Here is a 22,713-nt window from a genome sequence, read left to right on the forward strand (position 1 = left end):
CCCTTCTGGAGTTATGGAAAAGTCCTTTTACCCACAAATCCTACCTATTTTGCTAACTGGTTGGTATGGTCCAGCGCCAGTCTGGAAACTGACATGTGGGGTCAGGGAGTCTGACCCCTGGGCCTCAGGAACCGTCAACTGTCAGGTACAGCTGCACTGGTGGAATCAACCAAACCAGGCTGGGGGGTTGTAATGCTTCAGAAGTTTTTGACAAGAATGCCCCGGCTATCCCTAAACTAGCTGCTAGGGGGCCCAAACTTATGTCACTAACTCCTGAGCACAAGAGCTAGATATAACACCCAAAGTTCGTGACCATACCATGTTTAGAAGATGAGAAAACACCCCCGGAAGTTGCGCTGCAGTACCAAGGGAAGCCGCTAGGGGACCCATCATCGAACTCCCCCTCCGTTTTCCAGACCCCTACCCACCCACCAAATATCATCAGCGTCCGTCGAAGTCTTCTCGAGTTCTGCTGTCCACGGACAAAAGTTTGCAAGTAAACCGGTGCCTGCACTTCCAAGAAAGCCGCTAGGGGGCCCAAACTCGCAGCAATCACTCTCTGCTTTAAGGGGTCCCTACCGCTCAAAAATCACGACCGCAGCATGTCCAGAACGCGAGATATCAAGCATGGAGGTTCCGCTGCAGTACCTTAGCAAGCCGCTAGGGGGCCCATTATCGAACTCCCCCTTCGTTCTCCAGACCCCTACCCACCCACCAAATATCAGCTGCATCCGTCGCAGTCTTCTCGAGTTATGCTGTTCACAAACAGGGGGAAAACACACAACCGGACCGAAAGTATAACCTTATGCCATTCTGGCAAAGGTAATAAAAAACAGTTCTTTTCAAAACGGTGTGAGTTCTTTGTCCCTTGTTCAATTCTGCCATTGCTACTATTTGTACTTTTCAATGCACTAGTTACCTTTGCTGGTGCATCTATGTACGGCTCCACTATAATGGTGTCCCTCAGAACCATGGGGTAGTGGTCCACATCCAGCACCTTCTGTAGGAAGTCACGCATGAACGTGGTGCTGCAGCTGTGTTGGTTCTGTGTGGCAGAGAGCAGTCGGAGATGTTGGTATCGTATTACCCCTGTCACATTATCCACGGTCTTCGGGCGTATCGATGGAAGATCGACAGAGGATTGCGCCTATTTTTCACCTAAAACCGTCCCTGTCACATATAAGCCATACATTGTACCTTGTACAATTGTTGTGCAATAAAGTTATTATTATAAGCGAGGCTCGGGCGATTGCCGCGGAATCGTCGTCCGATCGATTTTCCACAAATGTGACAGGGGTATTGTGGTCATCTTTCAAATGTCATCAGTATTTGACAGAAAGAATGGTGAAATCTATAAAGCTGTAACAAGATCTAGAATCATAGCGACAAATCATGCTATCACAAGCAACAGTTTTTTTTTTTCTGTATTCAAGAGTGCACTAAGTGACACTGGTGTGGTATACTGGTATAACTTGACAAGTTGACAACTACAGCCATGGCTACCACGTTGGTGTCACTTTTACTATGAAACTTGTGTCACTTCTACAACTACAGTCATGGTCTACATGTACCTTGCGTCACACTAGTGGCACTTCTAAAGGTGCAATCAAGGCTGTCGCAAGATATATTTCCCATTTTGGTACTCCCATTTCTCGTCATTCTGACCATCTTCGGAGTTTTTTTGGTCAAAATCAGGCAAAAATCAATGAGACTGCCGATGTCATCCATAAATTTATCTCGCTGTAGCCTGGACAGCTGTTGCTATTGAAGCTTTTGTACTTGCTGGGAACATGTTTTGTACATGTGTCTTGGTAACTGGCCGAGACGGCGATCTCCCCATCACCTATACCGGAGGACCAATGATTACGCATGACAAATGGGAACATGTTTTGTGTCTTGGTAACTGACCTGAGAGAAGTGCAACCCGTTTAACCGTCTCACAGCTCCCAGTACATCCGCCAGCTGGTCGCCACTGCTGATCTTCCATACCCCAATCGAACCATCTCCACAAGGAACCTGAAACAACAACAAACTTTGAGATAAAACAAAGAAATTACCAAATCATCTAATTCGAGATGAATACAGTGGTCTTCCGTGAAATAATATCTGGCAGAGATTTGTGCATTTTCAGAAACGAAAGTGCGAAGAAGTGCGAAGTTTACTGTGTGTACGTATGTCCTATGAGCAAAGATAGTTTCCCCAAGAGTGACAACAAGTCATTGGTGTTATTATGGCGGTGGAGTTTGTAATGGGCCACTGATTAATATACATGTACCTTTGCAAAGGCAGGAAGCCCCACCCTCTTCAGCAAAACACCAGCATCTTCAAGAAGGGTCTCTGAGTCCAAGTCCAAGACGCCGTGAGAAGAAGGATCGGTGTCCGGGTCCAGACACTGGCTGGTGTAGACCTTGTGATAGGCGAGAAACGACGACTCCACACTCGGCCCTTCGAGTCGATTCGGGAACTCTCGTACCAGAGCCGACTGCACGAGTGTAGCAATGTCATAGATCGCCAGAACTACATCTACGTCATTTCCGGTAACAACCTAGGCGGGCACCAATAACAATAATCATAACTTTAAGTCTGAGCTTTGTTCTAACATAAAGTTAACACTCACAATGAATTTTCGGTTAATCTCGCCGACATTCATCAGATGTCTGACTCACTGCGCTCACGTTCCGGAAACCAGAGATGTGATGACGTCAGGAGTGAATCAAAGGTGGTCGAAATACAGAATCTACCATCGTCGTCACGGTTCGGTGAGGGTTGATGGGCCCTAATGTAGACAACTCATTCACACCCCTCACAAAGAAGTAGTTCTCAGCATTTAAAATGCGCACCTTGTCTGGTGTATTACAATTACAATTATCATTTTCATCAGCATTAAAGTAAAAAAGAAAAGCGACGGGATCACATTGCAGCTCTCAAAGCAGCACGTTTAGTTTACGCACAGGAAGAAACTTGAGCGCTGACAAACACTCTTTGTATCAAGCAGTTAATATATGTAACCCTTTAAGTTAAGGGCACAACCCGCCGTACCTGCAAAGTTCTGTGTGCTGTCTTCGTGCAAAATATTGGTCAATCTATTGGGATCTGGAAGTGGTAAGTACCACCTTCGTACGAATTCAATGGATTTGGGAGCACGCAGACACGTCGGAGTCGTAGCACGTTAAGCACTAAGAACTTTCTCTACGTTCGGGCTACGGATCCCACATACGAAGTACGTATAAGTCCGGCCTGCATACGGTAACGTGACGATCGCACAGAGACCGTGCGTTGTTGTCACGTACAACTCATTTACCACTAGCGCAACCTTACGAGTGACGTGCGTTGAGACGTAGTCCCTCCCTGTTCTTCCTATTACTTCCCACGATTTCAAAAAAGGTGGCGGACGGGGTCTCACAAAAAACGTACGGACAAAAACACGTACGGTGGGTTGTTCCCTTAGATGACCTTAGATTAGCGCTCGAGTATAAAAGAAGTGTCCCTACCTTGAAAATGTACGCCCGAAGCGTTTCCTAGCTATGATAATACATGATTGGCCGGCCCGACTACCTATCCAACGCCTATGTAGGCGTATCAACAATTTGAAAGCAAACAAGCTAACTTGAGTGCAGTGCTACATTGTTCTCGTCTGTCTTAAGAGCAATTAAAAAAGTATCTTGAGTTCAGTGCCATTTACACTGCATGGTTGGAATTATACTTGACATTATGTAAACTCCATGACCAGCGCCCTAAAGTGTCACCGGTTGAACAGTCACATTAGTTACCCCCAAAGTAGAACTGTGACCATTCAGGCCGACAACTTAGGATTATAAGTTACATTGGAGTTTATTACTTAGCCTAAGCCCAAGGGTACGTATCACTTCATTACCCTCGGACCTAACTTACTTCTTTAAGTCGGTAGAAGTAGTCCAAGAGACTTTCACCCTCCTGTAGGTAGCTGAAGATGACTTTACGTACGAAGCAGGTTTTCAGTAGTGCTGTAGTCTACAGCCCTCTGACAGAAAGGCACAAGGATTGTGACGGGTTGTTGGGCAGCCATAGTGTGGAAACTTAGATTTGGATGTCACAGCAAACCGCAGAGAGAAGACGACAGCTTTTGCTACTGACCGTGTCTTATAAGGACTTAATGTAGTGTCCTAGCTTGGTCTTACTTACCATTCCGGTTCTTCCAGAGTAATCACTATATCTAAGCTGTCGCGCCCAGATACCTTAGTATCGCCCCCGGGAAAGAACGCAGCTTGAGCCCTATAGAATCCCGAAGGTCACTCAGGCAGTTCTTTACCTGATGTGCTTCTTATTCTTTCGATGGTCGCTTATACGAACAACATGTACTAAAGTTGGCGACTGTATCGGGCTACCTAAATGTACACTGAGGTACCGTAAGAAACCAATTGGTGGCGCTTTAGTACCACATAAAGCCATGGTCACAACATGCACCATTGTGGTACTTGTAAAAACTTTCCACAAAAAAATATAATGCAGAATCTGCCGCGGCCCGGGATTGAACCAGGGACCTTTAGATCTTCAGTCTAACGCTCTCCCAACTGAGCTATCGAGGCTGATATAGAAATGTATTTTTCTTCTGTTTGTCTTTTTTACACCCCAATTCTTCCCAAAAGATGTACAGTCAAACCTGTCTATAGCGGCCACTTAAGGGACCGGACAAATGTGGCCACTTTAGACAGGTGGCCTCTGTATAGAGGTGGCAACTTGTAGATAAAATACCCAAGGGACCGACAAAAAGTGGCCACTATGGACAGGTGGCCCCTCTGTAGAGGTGGCCCCTAATACAGGTTTGACTGTACTAGTAACTTTTCAGACTCTGATCAGAAATTTCCAGGTTCGAATCCTGAATTCTCTTCTCCACAAGTTCCGAAGAGAACTCCATTTCCTGTCTACTCACAGATAACACAGACACGATATGTGGGGTAGGGTAGCGGCGTCACCATCAGGTAGCGGCGTCACCATCACGGCGGCCGGGTGTTTAATGGCTCCTCGTCAGTCAGTTGATATAACGTCCTTGGTCATAACAAGTGTAATAGCCATGAACTAAGCAAGTCATGCTGCGAGCGGGCGACACGTTTTACCCTGGTTGCCAATTGTATAAGAAGCCAATGTGAAGCCAATGTCGGGCTGGTCGGTTAAACCAATGCTCTGTCCAGCGGATGTTTAACGCATCCTGACTTGCAACTTAACTCAAAGTCACAGGAAGTCACAGTAAGTTTACGTCACATGGGGGCCACCATGTCAGAAGAGTGGCGTAATAACGACCTTAGTAAGGAACGAGTAGCACAATTACGGTCTGAGTAACAAGGTCAAAGTAAAAAACTAAATCCAAGGTTGAACGGCAAGTACGGTAATACAATACAAGCAATACAATACAAGGTAGCGAAGAAGAGGTCAACTAAGGAAGGAATCAAAAGAAGTTGTTGTTACACAAGGCGTGAACCACGCGGGGTGTCTCATTGTAAGTGCTGAATTATAAGTCGTAACAATATTACTCCGTTCAAGGTTGAGCATCAACTTCAATTACCAGTTCGTTAAGTCTAACTAGGCTATCAATCAGCCTGTACGTCGGGGGAGGGTGTGTTCTGGGGTGGGTGGGTGAGGAACACACCCGACCGACCGTAATGAGGCACAAGCCACGAATGGTTAGGGGAGGGGATGGGAGAGAACATCTGGGGTAGGTTGGGGGAGGTTCACTTATGCTTCTGTGATCCGACAGGAAATGGTACGACTTGTAGGTTTTAATGCTGTTTCATTTCACGTGTATTTTGTTTGAAATGTGACTTTTTGCAATCTCTGATAAAAAAAAGCTTCTCAATACAGGGTTATGAGAAACCCGGATTACTGTACAATATGCATACCTCGGGGGTTACAGATATTCATTCACGAAATATTTCTTGAAGCTTCTTCTTTATGAAAATTGAAAAATAGAAAATATCGAGTCTGCCAGGATTCGAACCTGGAATCTTCTGATCCGTAGTCAGACGCGTTATCCGTTGCGCCACAGACCCGTTCCCGTTCCATGTAAAAAGCGTCAACTCCAGAAATAGAAGACATGAGAAGTAGATATGGGCAAAATGCATGATTAATTCTTTAAGATATTAAGTTAGATTTTATCCCAAGATTATATAACGTTAAAAACAAACCTGAACAAGTGACCGTAAGTAACATACTCTGTGACGTAATCATGGTTTCTAGGTCGGTTGTGTTGTCTTCTGTGGTGTGTGACATTGTGTTTATATCGCATACAGAACATCACATCGACTTATACCAAAACGTACTTAAACGTACCTATTACTGTCAAATTCAAAATACAATCCTGTACGCATCAACAGCAAAATCAGCGTCACACACACACACATGAAGCAAACAAAAACATCTATTCATTCAGCAGAGTTTAAACTCTGAAATAAACTCCAGGTGGAAATTACCAACTGCAGCCAAAGAAAGAATGGAAAGAAAAAACATGACCACCCTGCCGTGACAATAACGCCTCACCGCTATTGCCGTGACCAGGATTCGAACCTGGGTTATTGCGGCCACAACGCAATGTCCTAACCACTAGACGATCAAGGCGAGCTACATGCGATCGGACAATATCCGTACGCCAGGCAGGTGTTACCACATATTTGCAAAGTGTTAGGTTGATGCTTTAACCTCCTTGGTTGATGCATGCACGCACACATACACAGGTACACATGGCATGCAAAGCACAAACGCACGCATGCAAGCTAACACATTTGAAATTTGAAATCAACAACTTGATCATATTTCGTCAATGATTATGAAAATAAATAAGACAATCATTATTTACAAGAGTATCGAAAAAAACGTTATTAACCTCTTTTTATGTCGCGAAATAATATCTGTGTGCTATAGGTTTGTGTAATTGTCTCCAAAAAATCAGCCTGGGGTACTGTAAGTAACCACATGGTGGCGCTTCAGTACCGCCAGGAAGCCATGATCACTACATGCAACGTGGTGGTGCTTGTGAATAATACTTCCACACTAAAATATAATGCAGAATCTGCCGCGACCCGGGATTGAACCAGGGATCTTTAGATATTCAGTGTAACTCTCTCCCAACTGAGCTATCGCATTCTCCTACGCAGAGGAACCACAGTCGTGTCAAAACTCCCCATAGGCTAATGCCGTTGGGGACCGGGCGTTAGGAGGATGAGCTATCGCGGCTGATGTGGAATCAGACTACAAACTAGAAAATTCCAGGTTTTAATCCCGACAGACTCGAACTTTTTGTTTTGTTCCATTAGTTTTTTTTTTAATGTGATGCGAGAGTGCGAATATGAAAAGGTTTGGCAAAGAAATTACTATGAAATTTAAGTGGTCAGGAACGTTGAACGAATAGAATGACTGTCATACAGAAAATGGTATACCGAACAATAGTCATTGTCTTTCACGATTTTTCCTCATTATGAAAAAATTACATAGGTCGAGTCTGCCAGGATTCGAACCTGGAATCTTCTGATCCGTAGTCAGACGCGTTATCCGTTGCGCCACAGACCCGTTCTCGTTGTACATGTATATCAAAAAGGTCAATTCCAAAAGTAGAAGATATGGGCCCAAATCAATCATCCTTGGATTTGAAAGTTAGATTTTATTCCAGGATGATATAAAAACAAACCTGAATGAATGATCAATGTGCATGATTTTTGTACATGATTCACACACACACACACACACACACACACACACACACACACACACGCACGCAAGCAAAAAAAAAACACAACAACATCCATTTTCAACAACATTCAGCACAGTTTGAAATAAAACTTTGAAATAAACTTTAATTACCAGTCAAACCAGTCAAAGAGGGAATGAAAAAAAGGACCACACTGCCGTGACAATAACGCCTCACCGCTATTGCCGTGACCAGGATTCGAACCTGGGTTATTGCGGCCACAACGCAATATCCTAACCACTAGACGATCACGGCGACCTACATGCGATCGGACAATAACATGAGGCCAGTGAAGTGTTACTACATAACTGTAATTGTTCATCGTGCTGATATCAAAATTGATAATGCACACACGTACTCTCAGACAGGTACACGCGCAAACGAACACGAGCACGCACACATGCACACGGCCTTCGAAATCGCCATCTTTATGATATTTTCGTCAATGATTGTTCAAAATGAAAAGATGATACTGATCACTAGAAATATCATATATACAAACAAACGTAACGTTATATTGAGTGCCATCTCAACCTCGTTATGTGCAATAAATATATATAGTAACGGAAACTATGGTCTATCTCTACATGATCCGAATATGTTTTCTTATCTTAATCAATTGTTTTACTTGAATGCCTGTTCTGATATAATCTATAGTGACAAAGTTTTGCATTCTCTTTCATGTCTCCAACCGTAAAAGTGGAACGATGAGTTTTAGTGTAGGTGTAGTGTAGTGTTTGGGTGTAGGTTACAAAATAGCGCGAGACAAATGTGTGAACTTGAAAAAAAAACACATTAAGTCTGAAGTCTGTCTGCCAGGCAAATTGAATTAAATGAAACAAAACGACTTTAGTTGTGGCACGTTTCTTGTACAATTGTAATGTTACTTATTCATCAACATCTAGATCTCATTTCTTTCTGCAAAATTTTAAAGCATTTTCAACCTCTAATAAGTCGTCTAAAGTTTAACCCTGAACCGAATAGCGACAAAGTCAGGGATGGTGGCAGGAAAATACTGAACGAAAATTTACTGACCGATAGAAATTGCTACAAGAAGAATATTGTACAATGACAGTAAACTTGTTAAGTTAAAGTTCAACTTGCCCGCACATCTGCAACAGATGCTTAGGGGTGGCGCCCATCTCCATTTCTGTAGCCCGTGGGCCGCACATGTGTGCAAGCCACTACAACATTGGGCTAGTCCGCTGACCTTAGTATAGTGATGTGTACTCCTATACTCTTCCTCATTTTCAGTTTCAGGTACGCGTACTGGGCTGTACATAACGTATACCTGCGCACCTAAAGCTGACAACAACATAAAAAACGATTGATGATGTATACATGTGAGATGCGTATCATAGTAGGTGCGCTGCGTACGACAAATAGTGTCCATACGGATCTCCAACGGTCTTAATATACCCTCGTGTTATTGTACCCATACAAACGTAAACAAATACAGTGACCTTTCACCTGGGGACTTTCCAACGTAACAATGAAAGCCTTGACACAATAACCCGAAATAGCTCTAGACGGGAAGCCCCATTTTAAGTTTTTGCTTCTAGATTTCACAACGCTTGCAGCTATGCTCTGTCAGTTCGCTTTGTCAGCTAAGTAGTGAGTGTAGGGTCCTTAAGACATTCCACAAAGATTGCTTCAGAGGCCGGGAAGAGTAACATTATCCACCTACACCTGTTACCTTAACCCCTAACGTTACAAGTGTGAGGCGGAAGTGGTTGCACCACAGGTATGTTCAGCTTTACTTACACTACTTTGCGGTTGGCAAAAATGATTCATTGGTTTATTATTACAAACTCCTCGTCATGTCACCTCGGAACATGCTGTTAGGATGGTTTAGTCGATCGATTGTGAATGAATTCGGGTAGGGGTCAAACTGATCAGCGTTGTAGCAACCAGCTACTTTGAACATACATTACGTAACTTAACTTTAAGTTTCCTTCCCGGTGTGAGTGGATCAATTAAGTCCGTCCGGATATGCAGCTTGTACTGTTCAGTGAAAACCTTGTGTTTATATGCCACCAGGTGGTTTATCGGCTATGCAATTGTAACAAAATTAATGCAATGTTAAACTTTCAACCGGGGAAGTGGGAAGAAAATGTCAACTTTGTTCTTTGATACTAGTAGTAGATTGGTGTGGGAGGGGGGTTAAGGTATTTCTGACAGGCATAAAAATAATGCACAAAATCATCAGGCAAACGCATTCGTATCTCTTACCTTTGCATACTTAGTTTCGTCTCTGACTGTTTTTAAAGGTATCTGGTAGTCAATAGTGATACTTTGGAATTTTCATTAATGTATTTAGCGCCTTGTCTCTGGTTCAAAATCGAAAATGAAAGTATTATATTACCCAAAGGTCAGTCAGACCAGTTGAACAGCAAAATAAGTTGTTGTTACTTTTGCCATGACTTCTTAATTAGTCACATTCCAGTTTGATCATAGCGTTGAAAATCAAGGCGAAACAAACACAACAAAGAGTGTTCAAAAAGTCATATCTAGCTGAAAACACAAACTTCACAGGAATTTTGTCTGTACAGTTGCACAGAATAACCAAAAAAGGATGGCTGTAGCCCCCCAGCCACACGTGGATATGGGTGAATTCTGCAAGGAGCAGTATATCCGTGATAACCTTCAAGTGCAAGTTCATCAACCATCAAGAGACAAAACTGAGCTAAAAAGTCACTTCACTCCTGTGTCATCTGGAGCGCCAGCAGAACACCCCACAGGTGTTCTCTGTGGGTCATCAGAATCAGACTCTCCTCTACAATTGCAAGGTATTAGGCCATGTTGATTTGATTTGACATCTGTGCTTACTAATGTGTGCCTAATGCATGTGTCACTCACTCACTCACTATCCATGGTTTGATTATACTGCTGCTGGATAATAAAGGAACATAAAGACTTTAGTACTCAATTAGCATAATTGACATTTTTGCTTGGAGTTGAATCCAGTGGAATAGCAACTTGTTAGACATCTTTCAAAGTACATTTCTTTTGCCATCCCTTTGTATCTTGTATCACAATGCATATGGTTATTAACGTTAAATGAATTATGATTAGAGTACAGAGTCATAGAAATAATATATCTCAAGCTTGATGTTACAATCATTGAGTATAGTTGAATTACATGACATTGTCTGCCATTCGTTAAGTAATCACACAAATTAACTTTTATCATAAATTAGTAACGCTAGTTCCCCTTTATCTGTGGTGTATATCTGTTGCATTAAAAAAAACAGGGATATCAAGTCAACAGAGAGCAAATTGCAATATTTTCAAAACACTGTAGTTTGAAATCACCATCCATCAACTTGATATCCCTATATCATATTTCATTTTTTAAATACAATGGAAATAGGTACTCCATGGATAAAGGTAACATATAACTAATGTCACAATGATGCCTAAAAAGCTAGTTCCTTATAACATACATTCTCATAATTCCACCGGGTGCCATTATACCGCCACCTCAAAAAACGTTGTTATAGAGGCCTTCTCAAGATTGTCTTCAACACCTAAATATCTGAATTGCATTACATTTACGATATTTAACATTCGGTATTCAAGACAATCTTGGGAAGACCTCTATACTAACCTTTTTTTGTGGCTGTATTATGGCACCTGGTGGAATTATGATAGTCGATGTTACCAAATGAATACACATACAATATAGTTCATACAAAGTTACAATCATATGTTTAGCTCCACAAGAGTGGCGATAACGTTAGAAGCAAGGAATGCAAGGAATTTCCATTCACTACTTTGTCTTAAATGTCCTCAGGTTTTGCCACTTCATCTCCAGTGAATATCTCCAGCTGTGGTGCAGTGGCTTTTGGACAGACGACCATTAATTTGAATATTGGGTCCCCACCAACACCTGCATGTTCACCATCACCCACCACAAGTTGTGGATGTAGGTTTCTGTTCTTACTAATCTGTAAATACGGAGGAGGCGCATACATTTGCTTGCGTTTAAATTGTGTGAATATTAGCAAGTTTTCTTCTACCTTTCCAAATGTATGTTTTAACTACACTATGCTTGGCATTTTCTATCAGATAAAATATTTCGACTTTTTAAAAAGAATATCAAGTACATGTTATTTTTTACATGACTGAATAGATGAATGTAACTAGCTCTCACAGTCTCAGGTTTTGGGATACCCTGCACTTTAATACATGCATTCTAACAATATACAATACTGAAATAGACAATTATTGTATATCAAATATGATTTTGCATACTATCAATCAATTTCAGTCTTAAGCCCAGAGGAATCAGCAGACAAGTGTCAAAGACATCTGCAAAGACTGTACAGCCAGTACAACAGGACATGTCCTCTTCCATGGTACCAGGTAAACTCTACTGTTCTAGTCCAGTGTCACTCAAAAGCAAACACGGTATACCATATATATTATCAACAGATTGCAAACAGAACAGATAATCAAAATCACATGAATTGAAAGACTGTATGTGTGTATTGTGCTGCGGCTGCTGCCCCTATGGCTGATTAATCAGCTACGGGATGATGATGATGATGAGCGTATCATTCTATCATTTTGAGCAAACAAGAGATCATCAACAGAGCCTAAGGAGAACTTGAACTGTAACGTTAGTTCAAATCTGCTAGAGACTCAATTGGAATGGAAGTTTTTTCACTGGGAATAGGGGGCGGTCAAAGAAATTATATCCCAATTCTGAAAATACATGTGAGATGACATGCTAATACATGTACATGTATATATAACAGCAATACTTAATATATACTTGTCGGTGATCTTATCTATCTAGGTGAATCAGTTGAGTACCAAGGAGTCCTACATCCCAGTCCAATTTGAGGAGAGATGCCTGCAGCAAGGTAACAAGGCTACGTATATCAAGGAGGACGACATGCCGTTTGGGGAGGAACCCTTCATTCGCATCGATGGGGTGGGTGGGATCGGGAAAAGCATGTACATGCGCAGACTGGCGACCCGCTGGGCCAAAGGGACCTCCAAGAAACTATCCAAAATAAAACTCCTATTTCTGATAGATGCAAACAGGATCTCTGCAAGCACCAAATGCATTCTAGACACAATATTTGACCAGCTAATGCCTGATACTGACATCCAAAGGGAGGTACTGAAAGAATGGATGAAGGAAAACCCCAAACTTGTCATGTTATTCATCGACAACCTTGAGCAAAATACAGGTTTCAAAGAGGATAGCTACATGGCGAAGTTTCTGAAAGGCCACTGCTTTCCTGGTAGCAATATTCTGATCAGTGTCCGTGCAGGCTTTGTGAAAGGGGGTTCTTTCCTACATAGGTGTACGTTGCAATACAAACAGTACAGTATGGCTGGCTTCAGTACTGAAGATGCTAATCTTTACATTGACAGATTCTTCAGTGTAGAGCAAACGCAATCTGACAATGATCAGGGTACCATGGCAACGATACAAAAGGCCAAAGAGTTGAAAGACATTCTGAAGGATGATTCGAATCTGATGCAGCTTGTCAAAAACCGTCTTCACGCAGCGCTAATATGCACTCTCCACGCCAAGAATGAAATGCCAATGCCTATGAGTCTCACCGGTGTGTACAACCAGTTTGTTGACTTGTTGTTCAGGCGATGTTTTGATTCCGAGAGGAATTTGTCCTTCGCTCAGAGCTTTGTTGATGACCCTGTGTGTGGGAATCCGTACTCTGAGTGGAAAGAGGACAGAATGTGTTGTCTTGCTGAGCTTGCTTGGGACGGCATACACAGGGACCATATAACGTTTAGCAAAGATGAGGTGGTTAAAATTTGTGGTTCAGGGTCGGTACTGCAGGATATCCTTTGGATGGGCCTCCTGATTTGTAACGAAGAATCGCATGGTAACGTAATACGGTATGCTTTTCCACACCAGCTGTTGCAACAATTCTTGGCATCACATTACGTCGTCAACCACCCGCTCACATACCCTATCTGTTGGACCAAGTGGTGTGACACCAAAAAGTACGAAATGGTCTGCATCTTTGTAGCAGGGTTGGCCAGTGCAGAGAAATGTAGGGAGTTCTTTGAAGTTTTTGAGAAGTGCCATCAGGTTATGTTAGAGGAAGGGAAGAAAGGCGATTGTTCTTCCTGCTGTATAGACAACTGTGCTCTCTTGGCCTGTTGCTGTCTGGGAGAGCGCAGCCACCCCATGGACTTTGCTGACAAAGTAGCCAAGTGTCTGTCAAACCAGAAGGAAATCTGTATCAGAATCTTTGACAGAGACGGTGATTACTTCAAAAGCCATACGCTGAGTGCCTTGGCAACTGTGATCTCTGCACTTTCTGAAGAGATGGGTAGACCTAGGAACGTGAGGTTGACAGGTCTTCGTCTTAGCAAGTTTGATGCGAGAGATAAGGTAGGGGTTGCCAAACTAGCTGAAGCCATCAGGTCAGCAAAGTTTCTGAAAACACTTGAGGTGTCACTGACTGGGATGGACTGTATGGGGACATGTACAAACAGGGAAGATGTTCTGAAGATCTTGAAGGCAATAGAAGAGTCAGAATGGGTCCAAGAACTTATCCTTGAGGCACACATTGATGCAATGAGTGAGCAGGTTGTCATGGCTGTACCTGAAGTGCTGAAAAACAAAGGGATCAAAGTTCTGAAGTTGATGACTTTGTTTGCTACCCAGTGTCCAAGATCCTGCAAAAGACAAAGGGAAAACAAAGATTGCTGTCCCCAGAAAGTGAAGACTGAGGTCTTTGTTAAAAAGCTTGCAGATGCTATCAAAACTAGCCAAGTTACACAACTGTATCTGCCTGACAATCTGTTCACTGGCTTTGCACTATCCCATATGTCCAACGCATTGACTGGCCACCACTCACTGAAACATCTGAGCATCTCAGGCTACTTCAATGGAGCAAATGCGATAGACGGCATCGCACTGGGTGCCTGGACAAAACTGATTGAGAAAACTCCACAACTCGAGACATTTTGCCTCTCTTCAATGGCACTGGCCCACACTTGGAAGCCAACAGCCATTGAAGAGATTGGGCCATTTGCAGCAGCTTTGAAAGAGGCACCCAACTTGTCGACATTGAAGTTGAACTTGAGATGGATGTTTGGGCGTACCATGCGCCTGTTTGCGGAGGCAGTAGGCAGCTCTTCTTTAACCACCGTGGAACTCTCCTGGCATAAGATGACGGGACCATTCCTGTCATTGCTTGCAGGTTACCTGCTTAGCTCCAAAACCCTATCCTCCCTTCATCTTAAAGGGGGATTTCAAGTTGGGAAAGATCTCGAATCTTTCATTCTAGCAGCTGGAACAAGCCCTGCTCTTTCCTCTCTCACTCTGACCGGAAACCCTTTCCACACAGAAGTTGTGAAAGCTATTGCCGGAGCAGTTAGTAACTGGAGTCTGAACGACTTCACCAAGCCAACAATCACACTCACTCTTGGGGGCAGAATAGATAATTCAGTAGAAGAAGCCAGCCAGCTGTTTGTGTCAACAGAAGATGAGCTTCACGAGAAAATAAAAAGAAGGAAAGATGAGATTGATAACACACTCAAAGTCAAAGCAGTCAACCGGGTGCAAGAGGCACTGATAGCCCAGGGGTCTAAACATTGTGTATGGGTCACTTCAGAGTTCCATGAAGGGGACTGCACCTTTATGTTAGTGATAAATATTGATGGAAGCCTACAGCAAGGAATGGTAGAGGACCACTTTGTCTTAAAAACAAAGTCTTGAAAGAACCTACAGGCGCATGTACAAGTGGAAAATGATAAATCTCTTAGCAGATGCAAAAGGTGGGCTTGTTTTGACCATATTCATATTTGGTGGCCATGGTGTTCTGTAAATTTTTCTAGAGGTGCACGCTTTTGAACTGTAAAAGGCTCTATAAGAACACACAAGACACTGCCAATGTGTTCAAACTAAGCCCAACTGCTGAGTCTTCAAATGGCAGCTTTACTTTGCTTAGGCTACACCCACAGTATCTGTACATAATCAATCCGTATAAAACTATAACGACAGAAACTGACCATTTTCCCAAGCAGAGCCTTGTCCGCAGCCTATCCAATATACCTTGGAGAGGCTTTGCTAAAAGTAAAGGGGGCTGTGTTCTCTGTGGCCTGGGTGTGGCCTCAAACCAGCCGATTCTCTGACAGCTGGTTCCAGGCCTCAGTGGAAAACTCAGCCTGATTTAGCAGAGCCTCCCTACAGTATAGGCCCTCTCCCTCGGACAAAAGAAACTTACAAACTCAGGACTATTGGCACTAACTGACAAGTGCAAAATAGGAAGAACAAGAGCAGAAAATCATTTTAACTTGCTACTTTATAATTCATTTTTAAATGAATTATAAAGTAGCCAAGAATAATCATACACCAAAAAGTAGTTACTCAAGCAACTGGATATGGTTTTGGAAATGGTCAGACGTTTTGGATAGAATCCACTATCCTTCGTCAGTGACACGGAAGTGATCTGGAAGAAACAGGTCTTTCATACTCTAACTATGAATGAAGACAATTTCAGATGTCCAATAGGAAACATTGCTAGACAATTCAGACAGAAGACAATTTGGATTCCAAAGAAAACAAAGGTAAGGCAAAATCAAGCAGAAGATAATTTGGACAAATTGTCTTCTGCTTGATTTTGCCTTACCTTTGTAAGAATAATCTCGGATACTTTTCAAAGTTTAGAAATGCCAAACTAACATTTTCTTGCAGTTGGGCTTGCTACACTTACATCCAGTATTTCTATGAACAAATTGATTTTCAAAAAGTGGCCATGGCAGCTGTAAAATAGGAGATACTGTATGTATTGGTTCAAACAATATTTAGTGAAAATATTACGTGAGAGAAGTTTAGTAATTGACATCATGAGGTTTTAATTTTGTGAATATTGTAAAAAAATTTCGAAGTATCAATCTTTGTACATATGAGTGGTATTTTCACACATTGTCAAATATTAGCAATGTGCATGATTGTACTGTAATATTATAATTGTAACAAATAGCAAATGCTTGATACACAAAAATTTATTTTGGTACAAAAATTAAAGGTGTATAATTTTTATACTTTTGTAAAATTAAATGTAGTAAATTTGTGCAATATGGTAGCAAGGTTGTGTTTTGGCTACTGTTTTTATCATTTTATTTGTTGTGGCTTGCAATAATATTGACATATTTGTATGTAATACAGTGCAGAACAGATTATGTAAATAACTTGATTAGTGTTTCTAATAGAGGAAAACTTCAGGAAAACAAAGCAATGCTTTTGTTTACACAAATGTATTGGCATGACAACGAATGATCTTATAATTAATATCTTGTTCAAATAAAGCCTGTTTCATCTCAAAAGAAGACAAAGATAACCAGTTGTCTGTTTGTTGGTGGAAGAGTTACTGTATTTTCTCCAATTAAGTACGCACTTTTTAAACCTGTGTATTCCATATCACTCAAGGTACCAGCCTGACCATGGGCACAATTGCTCGAAGATCTCGTGCCGTCTTGTATTTAATTTCTGTCAGACACACCCCAACACACAGTTTTAAATGCAGAATGAGAAAAAATGTTAACAACAGTAATTCCAACGTTTGAATCCGGTATTCGAATAATCAACAATGTTGCACTAAAAGTGCGTTCGAATGATTCTATGGAGTCCCATGTGATAACATAGAATGCTGTATGAGTCTATGACAACCCAAGTTATCAACCTGTCCGGAACAATCACCTGTATCGAACATAACCGTAGCCCAGGCATGACACTGCCAAAAATTGCATACGGTACATAGAACACAGATAATACAAAGAAATACCTACACAAAAAAGCAGTAACAAAATAATATCTCCTGATTCGTCGATGAAGGGAAGATATCTACTAAGCCACGAGATATTCAACACAAAAGTTACTCAAGCAACTTGATAAATTTTGTGAACAGTCAGACATTTATTCAAGACAGCTAGCATCTGCTGTCATTTATAGTACAGGGCTCGAAATTCATTTTTGGGATTAGGTGCACTGGTGCACCCAGCTTAAAAAATTGGGTGCACCAAAAAATGTTTGGGTGCACCACTTAAATTTAAGTAAAAACCTAATAACAAAACTTAGTTACAAGCTTTCAAATTCTTAAACAACTACCATGAGTCCATGACAGACATTTTTATTTTCTAATCTAACACTTAAGATGTCAAGAATATGATGTATACTAGTATACTTGATATCTTTCCATATATAAACCTAAGAAAATATTTGGGTGCACCCAAAATTGGAGCTGTGCACCCAATTTTTTCAATGGGTGCACAGCTCCAATTTTGGGTGCACCTGGGTGCACATGCACCCAGTATTTCGAGCCCTGCAGTAACTGGAAAAGACAGCAGACATCCAGTTGCTTGAGTGACTTTTGTGATGACTAATATCTTCTATCTATATGACAGAGTTCTTGCCAGTACAGCTGAGCATTGTGCATCCCTATATGCTGTGATTTGTATCTCCAATGCTACAATTTATGGTTCATGGTGTTTCAATCAGCATAGGGGGCTTTTCTGTTGTTTGCACCTTATGTAAAAAAAAATGTTGGCTTTGTTTCATGAAACTTGGCCCTAAAATGCAGGAAATAGTGTCTTTGAGTTTGTGTATTACAAATTTTACAATTTTCAGGAGGAGGATGATCCCCTCCCCTCTACATTATGCTCATGCCTGCACTGCTAGCCATACAGCTTCACTGTCCCTTAGCAATGAAATAATCTTGGCAGGGTTGGACAAGTCCATTAGCCCGATTGTCCAGGGCAAGTGAAAGTGCCGATTGGGCAAGTGCATGTCCTACTCCACTTGTCCGATGGGGCAAGTAAGATTTTTCCATGAGTAAGTTTTTGACGTACTTTTCACAGTCATGTCATCAAGAATTTGTCAACACAGAAAAGGAGAGCCAATAGTAAAAGACTTCCATTGCATTTGCTTGTTGTGAAAATACATAGAAACATGTTATGTAAATTTCGGGCAAGCTAAAAGTTGGTTCAGACAAGTAGGTTTGTTATGTTCTTGCCCAATAGGACAAGTGAATTTTGGAAAACTTGTCCAACTCTGCTTGGTGAGAATCCTGCATATAATACTAATAACATAACCTAATGTGTCCCACAGACTTTACAAACACAGTCTATAGGAGATATATCTCCCCGCGGTCTCGCTGGGACGTATAATCTTCACCACCTGCCCGCGTTTCAGTCCGAAGTACCGCGCCACGGGATCCCCCGCCTGGATCCGAGGCAGCTGGTGTTCCTTCAGTCTGTACCGCGCCAGGAGTTCGGCCTTCTCCTCGGGAGTCATGACGACATGTTCTGGGACCAGCTGGTGTTCTGTGATGTTGATGAGAAGTTCCGACTCCAGGAACTGTTCCAGGATGTACTTTGGGGCCATGTCAACGAGAGCCTGCGGAATAAAGAAGTAATGAAAAAAATAAATGAATAAACAAAACAAGCATTACTTAAGCTGTTAAGCTATCTGCATACCAATAATTGAATAAATCATGATGATCCGTCAGCTATTCTCTTTCAAAGGCACTAACCTACACTGCTTACTATCTGGCCCAAAAGCTCTCTACCAAAAGTCACCACCATATCATATCCAGATTTTGCAATATCAAAATCAAAAGTTCCACTGCAGTACCGTAACAAACCGCTATGGGGCCCTACACAAATCAAAATTATGAGTTATGCTGTCCATCTACAGTCAAAAATACAGTTACACCCCAAAACTGGTATGAAAGCTCAAGTTCTCAGCAGTGCCTTAGCTGCTAGGGGGCCACTTATTGAAGTTCTTCTGAGTATCCTGCCCATTTTCTTCTTCTTCTTCTTTATACGTGCTTAACCTCATTAGGCTGAGGGCTGCAAGCACGGTACGTAAGACGTACACAAGACTGTAAGTTTTTGATCCACTCATATCGCACGTATGGGGGTTCTTTAACTTGCATGGGGTATGGCTCTCCCCATACACGGGACCTCCATTTAACGTCCTATCCGAGGGACGACTCATTTTTCACTTGAGTAAAGTGAGGAAAGTCGTGTAAAGTGCCTTTCCCAAGGGCACAAGACCGGCAACACGGCAGGTGGATTCGAACCGGCGACCTCTCAGTCACGGGCCGAATACACTACCACTGTGCTACGCGGCCCCACACATCTACCCAAAATATCATCAGGCTCAGCATAATTAAATCTACTTCTACGAGAAGTTGTGAGCGGCACCAAGAACATAACGTTAACCTTCTTGTCGAAGGTGATAGATATAACGTTATAAGGATAGTTAACGTTAGTATACCTTTATCCGCGGGGTAACCTATATCCGTTGTGTTGCTAAACTGGGTATCCAGGGATATCAAGTCAATGGATGGTACTTTGATTCTAATTGTTTACTATTTTCAAAATATTGCAGTTTGAAACCACCATCTTTTAACTTGATGTCCCTAAATACATTGTTCTTAAAAAGAACGGATATAGGTTACCCCGCGGATAAAGGTGAACTAGCGTTACCTGTTTAGCCGAAGGCGTCATGCCCATCTGCACCACGATGATGGCGCGGGAGATGTTCTCCTCCTGCATACGCTGGCAGTACATCTTGATCGTCTTGATCCCGATCTTCGGCTCGTCGGCGAAGAACACGAACATCTGGTCGGTCGGGTCGTCGTTGTGCGCCACCAGCACCACCAGATCCTTCCGGGCGGGCTTCCCCTCACTGGGCTTGTCTCCGAACTGATCCTTGAACTGATCCAGTCTCTGATCCAACTCGTCTTGCGTCACGAGGTACCCGCGATCGTGGCACAGTTGCATGATAGTCTTGCGAATCCTCCACAACTTGTAGGTTTCTTGTTCGTCATCCATGGCGCTTCGTTTTGAAGTTCTACTTAAGAAATTGGGGGGACAAAAAGTTGCGAGAGCTCCTTCAACCAAGCGCGCGCACGCTTCGCCAAATCCCGGATATATAACCTTTAACCCGGATATGCACATCCAACCAATCGTAATCGATGTTACATCACAACCGACCAATCAAAAGTCTCGTAAGGGCTGTAGTAGGGATTTCTTGGACTACGCATCGGCATTACTTTTTGACAAAGAAGGTTTTAGTTTTCTTGGCGTCAGAAAACCAAGCTAATCTCCCATCATGGGAGTTCCGGCCTTTTTTGCCTGGCTGAGTAAGAAGTACCCAAGTATCGTGGTGCACTGTGTGGAAGAAAAGGTATGTAACGGTAGATCGTTTTGTACAATTCGAGTTTTGAGGTTGAAATCGAAGTGGGGAGGGGGGCATGATCGTCGCACCGTAAACATGTGCTATCGGGTTGGTGCTGCTACGAAAATGAATCATGTTTGCGTGTAAAAGTATTCCATCAAGGGTATCGTATTTGTGCTGATAACTGTATACGGCCGGAACCACGATGTTGCATCGTACTAACGTTAGTAGTTCGCTCACAAGTTGTGGTAAAGTGGTCAAGGTTGTTGACCTACATGTAGAAAAGGTTCTGTGTTCGAATCAGCTAACCCCAGTGTTGTATTATTGAGAAAGGCACTTAACATTTTTCCATACTCGAATCAGGTGAAAACGAGGACCTAGCCTCGGTTATCCTCACTGATGGAACATAATAAAACTGGACCTCGTTCATAGCACTTTTTCCAGGCCTCGCATACGTAGATGATTGTAGTGCATATCTAAAATCTTTCAAGTCACATTTATCCAAATATGCAAAGCCTGATTGCCGTCATACCAGGGTCCATTCCACTCAGAATCGGGCCAAACCAACCTCCCAAATTGGATTTGAATTTCCTGAAAATCCCCCATTCTACAAATTTCTAGCCGAACCATTCATACCAGACTTTGAGAATCTGGATATGCAGATACACAAAGCCTGCTTGGATGAACAGGGTCCTATCAAAAACAGGAGGGATCCAACCCAGGGTGAGTGGATCAAACCTTACAGTCTGGTCTTAACATGTAGCTTGTACCTACCACACAAAACTGGTGTGTTCCTCTTATTGAATCTTAAAGACAGTTTACTAACCAGGGTTGGACAAGTTTTCTAAAATTGACTTGTCCTATCGGGCAAGTACTTAAAAAATTTACTTGCCCAAACCAACTTTTCACTTGCCCGAAATCTAAATGACATTTTTCTATGTATATTCATGGCCTTCAATGGATTTTTTGTTATTGGCTCTATTTTCTGTGTTAATCAATGCTTGATGTCATGACTTTGAAAAGTAGCAAGTACATCAAAATCTCACTCAATGGAGAAAAGCTAACTTGTCCGATCGGGCAAGTGGGAAAGGACATGCACTTGCCCGATTGGCATTTTCACTTGCCCGGGACTATAGGGCTAGTGGACTTGTTTATCCCTGCTAACGAAACCATCACAAGTCTGTTACACACAACAATAGAAAACCTGCTATACCATGCTGGTTAAAACACAGCATAGGGGCCGAAAATCACAGCGTAGTGGATACAAATCACGGCGTTAGGGCCCCCTTTCAAGTTTGCTCACCTTCACCAGCAAGAACTCTGCAGTTTAAAAGATATTTTCATATTGAAGTTTTTAATTGTCATTCAGCAAAAGAATTTGCTCACCTCAAATTTTCGGTCGCACATCCATCGACCTTCTTCAGGAGTGGTGATTCAATTACTCTGAGCTCGTGACCTAGGGACACCTGACTCAAGTAAAGAATCGTAGATGCCTGACAGGCAGCATCAGCCCCCGTCTCTGTTAAAGGGACATAATGTAGAAATATGGCGCCAAAATTTCAAATGTTCTGAACTTGAAAATCTCCATTCAGATTGACATTTGCAACTTATTTCTAACGTATCTGCGTCATTTATCACATTTCTAGTGCTAATTAACAACGTCAAAGTAAGCCGCGAACAAATTCACTTACTTCCGGGTAGCCTACCGGAAGTAAGCCGACCGTAGATTTCCGAATCGACCGTTGCGGTCGCAGATCTTCGGAGCATAGCGGGACTTTCAACAAACTTCAGTAATGATTCAAGCGAACCACCGAAC

At 42.3% G+C, this 22,713-nt stretch overlaps 4 protein-coding genes and 5 non-coding genes across 11 annotated transcripts in view; 2 read left to right on the top strand and 7 right to left on the bottom strand.

The window, feature by feature from the left end:
- The window catches only part of LOC118418971, a 9,026-nt gene extending 4,580 nt beyond the window's left edge, over positions 1 to 4,446 (bottom strand). The window contains exons 1-5 of the mRNA XM_035825175.1: positions 4,416 to 4,446; positions 3,892 to 3,983; positions 2,276 to 2,545; positions 1,909 to 2,016; positions 920 to 1,045 (exon numbers count right to left, since the gene is read on the bottom strand). Of these exons, the coding sequence (XP_035681068.1) occupies positions 920 to 1,045; positions 1,909 to 2,016; positions 2,276 to 2,545; positions 3,892 to 3,983; positions 4,416 to 4,446 (627 nt within the window). The remainder of the gene's footprint in view (positions 1 to 919; positions 1,046 to 1,908; positions 2,017 to 2,275; positions 2,546 to 3,891; positions 3,984 to 4,415) is intronic.
- A 46-nt stretch (positions 4,447 to 4,492) lies between these two features.
- Trnaf-gaa lies at positions 4,493 to 4,565 on the bottom strand. The gene has a single exon. It is a non-coding gene; the product is annotated as a tRNA-Phe (tRNA).
- Positions 4,566 to 5,950: 1,385 nt separating this feature from the next.
- Trnar-acg lies at positions 5,951 to 6,023 on the bottom strand. Its single transcript has one exon. It is a non-coding gene; the product is annotated as a tRNA-Arg (tRNA).
- Positions 6,024 to 6,516: 493 nt separating this feature from the next.
- On the bottom strand, positions 6,517 to 6,588 carry Trnah-gug. The gene has a single exon. It is a non-coding gene; the product is annotated as a tRNA-His (tRNA).
- An 875-nt stretch (positions 6,589 to 7,463) lies between these two features.
- Trnar-acg lies at positions 7,464 to 7,536 on the bottom strand. Its single transcript has one exon. It is a non-coding gene; the product is annotated as a tRNA-Arg (tRNA).
- A 361-nt stretch (positions 7,537 to 7,897) lies between these two features.
- Trnah-gug lies at positions 7,898 to 7,969 on the bottom strand. The gene has a single exon. It is a non-coding gene; the product is annotated as a tRNA-His (tRNA).
- A 1,221-nt stretch (positions 7,970 to 9,190) lies between these two features.
- Positions 9,191 to 16,168, top strand: LOC118424308. The gene is made up of 5 exons (XM_035832855.1): positions 9,191 to 9,458; positions 10,267 to 10,503; positions 11,511 to 11,642; positions 11,988 to 12,082; positions 12,519 to 16,168. Exons 2-5 carry the CDS (start codon positions 10,290 to 10,292, stop codon positions 15,426 to 15,428), a joined length of 3,351 nt encoding a protein of 1,116 aa, XP_035688748.1. The 5' UTR covers positions 9,191 to 9,458; positions 10,267 to 10,289; the 3' UTR covers positions 15,429 to 16,168.
- Positions 16,169 to 18,036: 1,868 nt separating this feature from the next.
- Positions 18,037 to 20,659, bottom strand: LOC118411835 (DNA-directed RNA polymerases I, II, and III subunit RPABC1). The gene is made up of 2 exons (XM_035814327.1): positions 20,204 to 20,659; positions 18,037 to 19,106 (listed from the first exon to the last, which is right to left on the bottom strand). Exons 1-2 carry the CDS (start codon positions 20,549 to 20,551, stop codon positions 18,822 to 18,824), a joined length of 633 nt encoding a protein of 210 aa, XP_035670220.1. The 5' UTR covers positions 20,552 to 20,659; the 3' UTR covers positions 18,037 to 18,821.
- A 58-nt stretch (positions 20,660 to 20,717) lies between these two features.
- LOC118411812 (5'-3' exoribonuclease 2-like) overlaps positions 20,718 to 22,713 on the top strand; it is a 47,697-nt gene continuing 45,701 nt past the window's right edge. For all 3 annotated transcript variants that reach the window (XM_035814301.1, XM_035814317.1, XM_035814310.1), the window contains exon 1: positions 20,718 to 20,906. In XM_035814301.1, the coding sequence (XP_035670194.1) occupies positions 20,832 to 20,906 (75 nt within the window). In that variant the 5' untranslated portion in view covers positions 20,718 to 20,831. The remainder of the gene's footprint in view (positions 20,907 to 22,713) is intronic.

Source organism: Branchiostoma floridae, chromosome 1, assembly GCF_000003815.2.
Source record: "Branchiostoma floridae strain S238N-H82 chromosome 1, Bfl_VNyyK, whole genome shotgun sequence".
NCBI classification, from domain to species: domain Eukaryota; kingdom Metazoa; phylum Chordata; class Leptocardii; order Amphioxiformes; family Branchiostomatidae; genus Branchiostoma; species Branchiostoma floridae.